General features: G+C 47.3%; 1 protein-coding gene across 1 annotated transcript; it reads right to left on the reverse strand.

Moving 5' to 3' along the window:
• Positions 1–3,110: 3,110 nt before the first annotated feature.
• LOC144328615 (uncharacterized) lies at positions 3,111–11,880 on the reverse strand. The gene is made up of 4 exons (XM_077932619.1): positions 11,546–11,880; positions 8,587–8,658; positions 5,647–5,727; positions 3,111–3,870 (listed from the first exon to the last, which is right to left on the reverse strand). The coding sequence occupies exons 1-4, from the start codon at positions 11,616–11,618 to the stop codon at positions 3,755–3,757; spliced, it is 342 nt and encodes a 113-aa protein (XP_077788745.1). The 5' UTR covers positions 11,619–11,880; the 3' UTR covers positions 3,111–3,754.
• Between the last annotated feature and the right edge of the window lie 436 nt (positions 11,881–12,316).

The raw sequence follows: 12,316 nt of genomic DNA on the forward strand, positions 1-12,316 counted from the left end.
CGCCGCCTAATATAATTAATATACCCATGCTGGGTTCCTTTTTTTCCTGCAAATGCACGGTTTTTTTTGTTGTTTACTGTATTTGCAGCATAGCTGACAACTTTTCCCTTTTTTTAAAAAGGGAAATTACCTTATTCCGAATAGGATTCATCGCAAGAAAGGGGAAAAGTTGACAGCTATTATATGCATTGCAATTCTACGCGTAAATTACTCTAAAGTAAGTCCCCAGTGGATTCAATGGGGCTCCCTGCCAGCAATAAGTGCGGGTGGATCCACGGCACGTGACCCATTATTATTATTTATTAAATTTACATACCAGCCTTCATCCGAAAAACACAAGGCAGTTTGCAAAGAATCCTAGGAACTGTGGTTCTCCGCTCACAGAGCTATAATTTTCAGCATTCTTAACAAATTACAGTCCTCCGGGATTCTTTGGGGGGGAAGTCATATGCTTTATATGTGCTGCCCTGATTCCTCTGAGCCAAAATCCAGGGCACACTGCACATTAAAAAAAAATATACAGTTACAATTGCAAAAAAAAAAAGTGATCAAGATCCCCACTAGCAGCTGCTAAAGTTTTTTTTCCTTTTTGTGCACAGCCAGACTTGGAAGAAATGCGTAGGAATGGCTGGATCTCTTGGTTTCTCACCTTTGCAATCTTAAATTCAGTTATACGCATTTCTGCAGCAATTCATGTTTTTCTTAAAATCGTCTCCATCATTTTAGTCTGCAATTTTGCCTAATGCGCATGTTTTGTCTAATGTAAATTAGTGCCTGCGAATGACTATGCAGAACAGATGTCATGCAATCTTTGCACCAAACACAGGTACCACTTTCAGCTTACGAACCGTCTTCAAGGGCAGCCCCACGTGGAGCACATTGCAGTAATCTAACCTGGACATAATCACTGCCATCTTTTGATAGGGCCGCAGCTGCTGAACCAGCCTAAGCTGGCGAAAAGCAACAGATGTCAACATTGTCTTCACAGACAGTGCCCAGCCTGGGATCATTCCTAGACTGTGTACCTGGCCCTTCAGAAGGGGCATGATCCCATTCAGGATCTGGCCTAAACTTTTATCCTGACGAGTAGATCTCCCGAGCAATAGCAATTCCATTTTATTGGGATTAAGTCCCCCTGCAACACACAGCCAAGGAAGGAGAATTAGCCTCTGACTGTTCCCTAAAAGATAAATTAGTGATCCAAAAACAGATTGCCCACATTTTTATCAAATCTCTCTCTCTTCCTCAACTTTTAAAAGATGCTTCCTCAGAATTCTAGGCTCTAGAGCAGGATGTTGCAGGATCCCCAAGTCCCTTCAGCTCCGGCTGTCATGACCAATATGTAGGGATGATGAGAGTTGGAGCCTGTGAACATCCAGAGGTTTCCATGTCCCCCACGCCTGAGTTCGACGTTTACCTCTTTTTGCCCACCATTCTGTTACTCAACCAACAAAATCACCTAAATCTTGCAGCTCCAGTTTTACGACTTCACAATTTCCTGTGGTTAAGTCACATGGTCGTGGTTTGCAAACCTAAGTTGTAACCTTTGCTTTTTTTGTGGGTCGAGGACAACTTTTAATGATTTGTGAGCTGTCCTCAAACGGAAGCAAAATGCTTCGCTGCCAGATTTTATCATGTTGCCCCTCGGATGACACACGTCTGCCACGCAGCATGGAAGGAAAGACTTTCTGGGTCAGAGTAAAAGGTCTGCATACTGGTTTGCTGGGAATCACAAGTGCGTAGAGAGAGGTGCTGTGCTCAGGCCCCGCTTCGGGGCTTCTTGCGAGCCACTGGCACCAACTCCAGGGAGCCCTGGGGGCACGGACACCCACAAAATTTTTGCTACGGGTGCCCGGCCTCTGCCTTCCGCCACTGTGCCGCGTGCTGCCACCGGCTGCCACCTTACGTCTGCCACGCCAGCACTGCAGTGGTGACTGGTCCTCTCTGTTCCTTCATTTGGTGCAGGTATTTTATTTTCAGTATAAACAGGACTCTGTTTTTGCGTCTCCACATGCACACACACACACACACACACACACAGAGCAAAGACTCTTGTTTCCAAAAGGGACAGGAGCGGGGTGGTCTGATCTTTCTCCCACTTTAAATTGCTCTCCACAAAGATGTGGAGGCAGTTCCAGATTTACGTATAAGCTAAACAAGCCCTAAAGCTTAGGGCCTCACTCTCTTGGGGGCCCCCAAAAAAATTTAAAGGAAAAGAAAACTGGATGTACATTTCCAAAATATAAGATAAAAAACAAATAAAATAGAACCTACATACAGCAACAGTGTTTTGTGTTGTGTAGGCTCCTATGGTGTAAGTAATGGGCCCTGCCTGCTAGCCTGCTCCCTAAAATATCACTGGTTTGCTCATTTCTATATATAGGGTGCCTACATTCTGCATGGAGTGGTTGCATGGCAACATGTGCAAATGGCTTTAGATACCTATGAGGTCCATAAATTACCTTATAGCAGATACAGTGGTACCTCTGGATGCGAACGGGATCCATTCTGGAGCCCCATTCGCATCCTGAAGTGAACGCAACCTGCGTCTGCGCGGGTCGCAATTTGCTGCTTCCACACATGCGCATGACATTATTTTTGACCATCTGCTCATGCGCGATTGGCGAAACCCGGAAGTAACGCGCTCCGTTACTTCTGGGTCGCCGCGAAGTGCAACCCGAAAATACTTAACCTGAAGCTACTTCAACCCGAGGTATGACTGTATTCAACACAAAAACCAGCAACAATTTGTTGTTGACAAAGGACAGCTGGACATATAGAAGGGCCCAATTACCTTCAGTAGCTGAGGGCCTCATCAAACCAAAATAAGGCCCTGTGTGGAGGAGAGGAAAAGGGGAAAACCAGGACATTTTGGGATCAAATCAGAAACTGGGATGGCTTCTGTAATTCACAAACCCATCCCTGGGGAAACAGGATACTTGGAGGGTATGGTAGTGGTTGGTGTGTTGGATTAGGCCCTGCAAGACCAGGGTTCAATCCCCTTCAGGGCCATGAAGCTCCCTGGGTAAAACGTAGGCCAGTCGCTGCCTTTCAGCCTCACCTACCTCGCAGGACCGTTGTGGGGAAACGAACAAAGTAAAGACAGCCAGTACCGAAGATGGATTTGTTTTATGGTTAACATAAAGAATTAAGCTGTGTGCTTGTCGGGGCAGAGAAAGCTACAAGGGTATTTCATATTTCAAATATACATTCTTAAAAAAACCAGAAGCATTTTAACTTGGTATTATAGGCCAAGATATTAATAGACAAGATGTCAAACTGTTCTTATATGCAACAACAGCGGCAAGAGTATTGTTAGCCCAGAAATGGAAGCAAGAAGAAATTCCAATGAAAGAAGAATGGCAGACGAAATTAATGGACTATGCAGAGTTGGACAAAATGACAGGAAGGATTCGAAACCTGCGGGACCAGAGATTTACAGAAGATTGGAAGAAGTATATGAATTATTTGAAGAGCAACTGTAATCAACAAATTACGCTAGTAGGACTACAAGAAGTTTTGTAAGGAGAAATATACGAAGTGTTTCAAAGTAGAAAAAGATAGAGATATTGGTTATGAGTTTGAAATGTAAAGGGGAAGATAAGAAATGCATACTAAGAGATTAGATTGGAAAATATTCAGACAGGATTGATGGAAGTCAAAAAAATTGAATAAGATGTAAAAGTATGTTTAATTACTGTTGAAAATGATATGTTAAAAAACTAATAAAAATTTATGTAAAACAAGGAGAAAGCTACAAGGGTATGGCCACCCGCATCATGTGGCACTTATTCACAAACGCCTGGCACCGATGCCTTCTCTGGTGCAAATGCTGCTTGGACATGCCACGGTGGTGGCGATGGAGCTGTTCTGCAAAAAAAGAAGAAGGGACAGTTTATATCTTCCCTACTTTTGAAAAAAAGAGAGAGCTGTAGTTTTTGGACTACAATTCCCATCATCCCTGACCGCTGGTCCTGCTAGCTAGGGATGATGGGAGTTGTAGTCCTCCCCCAAAACAGCTGGAGACCCAAGTTTGAGAAACACTGAGCTAAATAGACCAGTGGTCAGACTTGGTATAAGGCATATTCCTATGTCCCTGCCCCTTTTACACAGGTTACCCCACTTCAACTGCTATGCGCTCTGTGTGGGGCTTCCCTTGCATTTCATCTGGACGATGCAACTAGCGCAGAATGCCGAGACCCTGGGTTGAGCCAAACGTCCTCTTGTCCCGCTGCTTTCCTCTGGGGGGAAACCACTCTTTAGTGCTCAACCGGAGCAAATGGCAATTCGGGTTTTCTCCAAATTGACGTTTTCTCCGATTTAGCTGTAAAGAGCAGGTTTTCCCTGGGAAAGGAGCGGATCAAGGGGGAAATTTCGTTGTCCCCGAGAGGGGGCAATGACAATAAAGATATTATTATTATTATTATTATTATTATTATTATTATTATTATTATTATTATTAAACCATTTGGACACTTGTCTTATAGGCAAGTAGAACAAGTGGAAGTGTGTACGAGGCCCCCCCCCCCCCCGCATAAAACACCTCTGTTCAGAAATCTGAATTGCTGAATTGCTACTGGGCCAAAATCAAGGTTTTACTATTAGTTTATTAATCCCTTAACAATTCGGGAGCAGTTGACTTGTGAGATCACCTTACCTGATGCAGTGCTGTAGCTAGGGGAGGGGGCTAGCTGGTCCCCCCCCCCCCCCCGTGAAGCCTCCAGGGGCCCCCTTGAGGCTCCCAGCCTCTGTGCATGTGTGTGTGTGTTTACACAAATGTGCTTGGGGTCAGTGTGCCAAATTGGGTCTTTGACCCAGGTGAAATAAAGCCTAGTTTCGCCCCTGCCCAATGTATGCTTTCAGTCGCTTTGACTGAAAAGTGTTTGTAAAACACTTTTTACAGGGGTCACATAAAGCTCATTCACAACAAGATTGCTCCCAGCCCTGGATTGAACCTGGGACGTTCTGCATTCAAAGCAGGTGCTCTAACTTGGAGCTACAGCCTTTTCCCAATGGTTAGGCATGGCTGATTTAAGCTTACAAAGGTAAAGGTAAAGGGACCCCTGACCATTAGGTCCAGTCGTGGCCGACTCTGGGGTTGTGGCGCTCATCTCGCTTTATTGGCCAAGGGAGCCGGTGTACAGCTTCCGGGTCATGTGGCCAGCATGACTAAGCCGCTTCTGGCAAACCAGAGCAGCGCACAGAAACGCCGTTTACCTTCCTGCCGGAGTGGTACCTATTTATCTACTTGCACTTTGACATGTTTTCGAACTGCTAGGTTGGCAGGAGCTGGGACTGAACAACAGGAGCTCACCCCGTTGCAGGGATTCGAACCACCAACCTTCTGATTGGCAAGTCCTAGACTCTGTGGTTTAACCCACAGCACCACCCACATCCCGATTTAAGCTTACAGGGCCACAAATAGGAGATATAAGCACAAGCTATACAGAGTTGAAACTAATCTGGTTAGGGGACCCAGGTGTTGACTACGACTCTCTCCCTCCCATCAATGAGATTCTAGTTGCATAGGATACACAATAAATTATCTCTCCCCTTTAAAGTCTTTTTTTTTGGGGGGGGGGAGGGATAAATGTTTCCCATTCATCTTATCTCCACCACCAGCCCTGCCAAAAGGTATTTTGTTACCTGGCAGAGACAAACCGGTAAGGATGCCATCGCAAGGACACAGCCGTCCGTGTTTCTTTGGATTCCGGGGCCCATGCAGGTCTAAAATGACATAAGCCATAGGTATGGTAACTGGCAGCGGGAAGAGGCAAGTGCAAGATTTGGGATGGAGGAGTGCTTTTATGGTCCTCCCCACCCCACCCCTCATAACCAGAATGGGTTAGGGCATGCAAGCAGAATATCGCAGAGCGCTCCTAACCCTAGAACTCGTATGCACATTGTTAAATTGTGGAACTCCTTGCCACAGGATGCAATCATAGCCACCAACTTACAAGGTAAAGGTAAAGGGGCCCCTGACAATTAAGTCCAGTCGCGAACGACTCTGGGGTTGTGGCGCTCATCTTGCTTTACAGGCCGAGGGAGCCAGCGTTTGTCCGCTTCCACAGACAGTTTTGTCGGGTCAAAATAATAATAATTTATTATTATTACCGCACCCATCTGGCTGGGTTTCCCCAGCCACTCTGGGCAGCTTCAAACATTATATTAAAATACAAAAACCTATTAAACATTAAAAGCTTCCCTGAACAGGGCTGCCTTTAGATGTCTCCTTTTACTGAGGGTGAAAGAGGAGAACGCAAAATATGGTCTGAAGCTCAACATCAAAAAAAACGAAGATCATGGCCACTGGTCCCATCACCTCCTGGCAAATAGAAGGGGAAGAAATGGAGGCAGTGAGAGATTTTACTTTCTTGGGCTCCATGATCACTGCAGATGGTGACAGCAGCCACGAAATTAAAAGACGCCTGCTTCTTGGGAGAAGGGCAATGACAGGCCTAGACAGCATCTTGAGAAGTAGAGACGTCACCTTGCCAACAAAGGTCTGTATAGTTAAAGGCATGGTTTTCCCAGTAGTGCTGTATGGAAGTGAGAGCTGGACCATAAAGAAGGCTGATCGCCGAAGAATTGATGCTTTTGAATTATGGTGCTGGAGGAGACTCTTGAGAGTCCCATGGACTGCAAGAAGATCAAACCTCTCCATTCTGAAGGAAATCAGCCCTCAGTGCTCACTGGAAGGACAGATCCTGAAGCTGAGGCTCCAATACTTTGGCCACCTCATGAGAAGAGAAGACTCCCTGGAAAAGACCCTGATGTTGGGAAAGATGGAGGGCACAAGGAGAAGGGGACAACAGAGGACGAGATGGTTGGATAGTGTTTTCGAAGCTACCAGCATGAGTTTGACCAAACTGCGGGAGGCAGTGGAAGACAGAAGTGCCTGGCGTGCTCTGGACCATGGGGTCACGAAGAGTCGGACACGACTAAACGACTAAATAACAACAAAAAGTGTGGTAGTTGTTTTTCTCTTTGACATCTGGTGGAAGGGCTTTCCGCAGGGCAGGCGCCACTACCGAGAAGGCCCTCTGCCTTGTTCCCTGTAACTTGGCTTCTCACAGCGAGGGAACCACCAGAAGGCCCTCAGCACTGGACCTCAGTGTCCAGGCAGAATGATGGGGGTGGAGACGCTCCTTCAGGTACACAGGACCAAGGCCGTTTAGGGTTATGTGGCCAGCATGACCAAGCCACTTCTGGCGAAACCAGAGCAGCGCACGGAAATGCCGTTTACCTTCCTGCCGGAGCGGTACCTACCGGTATTTATCTACTTGCACTTTGACGTGCTTTCAAACTGCTAGGTTGGCAGGAGCTGGGACCGAACAATGGGAGCTCACCCTGTTGCGGGGATTCGAACTGCCGACCTTCCGATCAGCAAGCCCAAGCAGCACAGTGGTTTAACCCACAGCGCCACCCGCGTCCCTGAGCCACCAACTTAGATGGCTTTAAAGGAGGACTGGACAAATTCAGGGAGAGGGCAGACAATGGCTACTGGTCCTTGTGACTCGGCTCTCCTTCCACGGTTGGAACCAGCAACACTGCTGAATACGAGTTGCCGGAAACGACGAGAGGGAACGGTGGTCTTGGGCTTGGGTCTCGACTAATTGTTTCACATAGGCCTCTGGGCATGAGAAGAAGGATGTTGGACTAAATAGGCCATTGGCTCTTCTTAGGTTCCTAGGTTAGGAGTGTTGACTGCAGAGACGTCTCGTGAAAGCGAGCCAAACCACGTGCAATTCCTCCTCCGCGGCCCCATCCTCTTTTAATTCTCCATTGTGGGAGTGAGCCAGGGGTGGTTCTCCAGATGTTCTTCAACTCCCATCAGCCCCAGCCAGCATGGCCAAAGGTAGGGGATGTTAGGAGCTGGAGGGCCATAAATGACATCTGGAGGGCCATACATTAGTCACACGGTTTTCCCCATTCTCCATAGATGAGGTTCCACTGTTATGTTCTGAGTTAATAGGAGACCATGCTGAGTCCCGGCCTCACTCACTAATGACGAGAAAACCCCCAGTCTAATTCACCGGCTCTTCACACAGACATTTCCTTCACCTCTCCAGCAGAATTCCCCTGCTTTAATTACTGCATCGGTTTGCTTCATTGCACATTTTAACTACGGATGCTCATATTTTAATTTTTAATGGCATTGTCTGTGCATTTTAATTATGGGTGCTTTATATTTAAATGCTTGCGTAATTGGTTGGTTTTTTTAATAAGACCGCTTCGAAGCCTAATTTGGCGTTAGGCGGCGTCTTGCTGCATTATTAACCGTCAACATTAATTGTTCTTAATTAACGAACGATGACCCATCATCCATCTCCGTTTTTCACACTGGGAAATTTCAGGGTCAGATTGCAGTGTGGGGACTCGGGTTTGGTCTGTGGCGCTCTCAAACCAAGCGACGAGCCCGAGTGATTTGTGCAAGAGGTTACAGGTCAGATCTTTTTTGAATGCCACACCTCAGCAACAAACAGGCGAGGCCAGCTGTTGCAGAGGAAACCGAAAGCGGAACTTGGGGTAGAGAGTTTCCATATTCTCAACTGCCGGGGTTGTTGGTGCAAGAAAGAGACTCACCGGAACAACTGCAGGGTTCGTGGCCTTCCTGGTCTGGCTCTCCCCCCTTGTGGCCTGAACGGAATCTTCTACCTGGCAGAGAAAAGGGGAAAGATGGTCAATTGGGTAAACTCTGTTGTAAACAAAAATCTGCCCTTTTTCCCTTATGGGGTATCCAAGAGCCCATATAGAGTCCTTACATAGGTTCCCTATTGGTAGGAGAGAATAACAGAGGCCAACCAGAGAATATTGGGAAGCAAAGCAGCTAGTAAGCTTGATCTTTATTGATCTTCTGCAACAGGGTGCTCCCCTCACCCGCAGGAAAGGAGGAGGAACCCAGAAAAATGGCGTGCAAGGCCTTATAAAGACTTTTGAAATTGCCACCCTGTAGATCAAGACCACCCCCAAAAACATCATACATACATCACAGAAGGGGTGTAACCTAAGCCCACCCCTCAGATACATCACACCTACATCACAGAAAGGGCGGTCTACAGCAGAAATCTGAGTGTGTTGTTTATCTCCTCCTGTCTGGCAGGTTTACCTCCTGTCTGGCAGGTTACCTGTTTAATGGTCACTTGATTGGATTGCCTGGGGAGCCTGGCCAGTCTTTTGTAATGATAAATACTTAGTTCCTGGGCCAGGTCACAGGCTCACACCCTATTCATATCTTAAATGTGCCCTTAAGACAGGATTTGTGAGGAAAGAGACAATGGGGACGTTTCCCACTTTGACCTTGCAGAGAAAACATTTGCTCAGTTTAGGAATCAAAATGGTTCCAGGTGGATCTTCCTGTGCTGATCTATGTACGCGCTTGGTTGGTATGCTAATGAACATTACCATATATCTAAGATTTCAAAATTCCTATCACAGCTCCGAACAGCAAGACAGCTACTCTGAGAACGAGGGCGGGTTATTTATATGGAGCAACAAGTTAGATTTCGAGACACAGAAGGATAAGTTTCCGCCTGCTCCTCCCCACTGTGCCCTCTGCAAATCCATTCGGGAGAGTCATGGCCCTCTCCTGAATGATGCTGGAGGAAAGAAGATGGGGGATTTTTTGCTGCCATGAACTTCCTTGCGTCCCAAGACCTAATAATAATAATAATAATAATAATAATAATAATAATAATAATAATAATAATAATTTATTTATACCCTGCCGTCCCCAGCCAAGGCCAGGCTCAGGGCGGCTAACAACCAATAATAAAAACAACTTAAAAACAAGATTAAAATACAACATTAAAACATTAAAACAATTAAAATATTCTGAGTGACTCTTCCCTCTAGCAGCAATCTCTGCCCGCTCTTCTGTCTGGAGAGGGGAGAAGAATCATAGAATCGGAAAGGGTCCCAGGGGTCATCTAGTCCAACCCTCTGCAATGCAGGAATCTCAACTAAAGCATGCATGGATGGGGTGGCTTTTCGGCCTAATGCGGCCCCCAGATATCTCTGTCCGGCCCCCGGGATTCTCCTTGGCCATTACATTTCGCCAGACCATGCCCCTTACCGGTCCTGCTCAGCGCCTTCCTTGACTGTTTTTTTCCTAGCTGTTATGTGCCTTTCAGTCAGTGTGGTGTAATAGTTGGAATGTCAGACTAGGATCTGGGTTCGAATTCCAACTCGCCCATGAAGTGGAAACTCTGTGATTCTATATGGAGAGCCCTAGACTGGGGAAGGCTAGTTTATTCTAACAGCATTTCTCCAGCATCGGCAAACCTCAAGCCCTCCCAACCCAGGACCACCCTGAGCTGGGAAGGGCAAGGGATTGAGCCTGGCACCTTTGGCTGGCAAAGCGGGATGTTCTGCGCCATGCTGACCCCTTCCCATGAGACCCAAGAAGCGACCTCTCTAGACAATGGAATGACTTTTCTTTTCTATCTCTGTGGCTGCAATCTCCTTTGTGACGCAGCTGAATGTACGTGTGTACTCCATCCATTTTCCTCCCTCCATGCGGCCCAGGGCACTGGCAACCCACGCTACGCCACTGGGACCTGCAGGATCAGGCCAATGGCCCACCTACTCCAGCATCCTGTTCCCAGATGCCTGTGGGAATCCAACAAGCAAGAGCCAAACACAAAAATACTCTCCCTCTGCTGCGCCTACCAGCTACTGGCGTTCAGGAGCATTACTACAGAGGCAGATTTACAGCAGTGCAAACGCTGCCATCACACCGGGCATGCAGCCAAGGAAGGTGCCTTCTCCAAGCCCAGTAAGGGCTCCTGCCTCCTTCCCAAAGACAGGCAGGCAAAGCCCTTACCGGGCTTGGGGAAAGAGGTAGGAGGGCTCTAGGACCTTGCCAGAACCTCATGTCTCCTTCCCAAAGCCTGGCTTAAGCCGGTGCCACAGAGGGCTGGAGGGAGGGTGTCAAATGGCCTCGCACAGGGCGGCCTATTACCAGGATCCGCCCCTGCATTAATGCCTCCAGCTGTGAAGACAGAGCACAGTCATCATGGCTAGTAGCCACCAGCAGACTTCTCCTCCACAAATCTGTCCAATCCTTTTCCGAAGCCATGCAAATTGGTGGCCGTCGCTGCGTCCTGCAGCAGCGGGTTCCGCAGTTCACCTGCGCCCACCAAAGGGGAAATAATAATAATAATAATAATAATAATAATAATAATAATAATAATAATTTATTATTTATACCCTGCCCATCTGGCTGGGTTTCCCCAGCTGCTCTGGGCGGCTTCCAACAAAACACTAAAATACAATAACCTATTAAACATTAAAAGCTTCCCTAAACAGGGCTGCCTTCAGATGTCTTCTAAAAGTTTGGTAGTTATTTTTCTCTTTGACATCTGGTGGGAGGGCGTTCTACAGGGCGTGTGCCACTACCGAGAAGGCCTTCTGCCTGGTTCCCTGTAACTTAGCTTCTCGCAGTGAGGGAACCGCCACAAGGCCCTCAGCACTGGACCTCAGTGTCCAGGCAGACTCGACGTAGCGATTCCTCCGCCTCCCAGTTTCCATCCTCCCCTCTCACCTTTATCCTTGGCCGTGCAGCAAAGGATGCTGAGCGACAGGAGCAGGAGAGTCAAAGCTAGGAATCGGCCCATGGCAAAGAGCGGCGTCCGCGAAAGTCTGCAAGGCACAAATTTGTAGCGACGAGGGAATCTCTCCGCTTGCACCGCTTTTTGAGTCAACTCCCTTTGTGCTTGATGTCATTTACGGGAAGAGTTGGGGAAGAAAGGGATTATTTCGGGGCAGGCCCTGGATCACTGGAGCAGAAACGCTCTCCTGTAACATATTTGTTTATTTGGAGAGAGCTGCTTTCAAAAGCTCCTGGAAGTTTCGAGATGCATATTTTGTGAAGAGGGAAACCTCTCAACCTCTCAACCCATACAGCTTTTGTACCTTGCAGTTGGCAAATAGCGCGGCTTGCCAAATTCAGATCAGAGCGACAGACACAAATAAAAAAGAGCAGATCATATTACTTCCCGGACTTTTGGGCTTCGAGTTTCAGCTCGGGGAATTTTTTGAACGAAAGCAAAGAGGATAAAAATACAAAAGAAGAGGGGAGGGTACCCCCCCCCGTCCAAGGCCGACCCCCACCCTCACCTGGGGCCAAGAGTTGGGGCCAAAAGGAAAAGTGGGCGGGAGCAATAAATGTGAGTCTTTGCTATGTACAAGGGACTATACTTCAGGAACGAAGAGGTTTCTAAACATACACACACCCCATTCCACCAAAGCAGGCAAGAGGCATTCAAGGACATATTCCAGCCAGGCAAAAAGCACTTGAGGCGGATGCCCTGGG

This window comes from Podarcis muralis, chromosome 7, assembly GCF_964188315.1.
Source record: "Podarcis muralis chromosome 7, rPodMur119.hap1.1, whole genome shotgun sequence".
Classification (NCBI taxonomy): Eukaryota; Metazoa; Chordata; class Lepidosauria; order Squamata; family Lacertidae; genus Podarcis; species Podarcis muralis.

Coding starts and splice junctions, on each gene's coding strand:
- LOC144328615 (XM_077932619.1), bottom strand. CDS start 11,618: ATGGGCCGATTCCTAGCTTTGACTCTCCTGCTCCTGTCGCTCAGCATC. Junction 5,728..8,586: donor CGAACCCTGCAGTTGTTCCG/GTGAGTCTCTTT, acceptor ATGTCATTTTAG/ACCTGCATGGGCCCCGGAAT. Junction 3,871..5,646: donor TACCGGTTTGTCTCTGCCAG/GTAACAAAATAC, acceptor CTTTTTTTGCAG/AACAGCTCCATCGCCACCAC.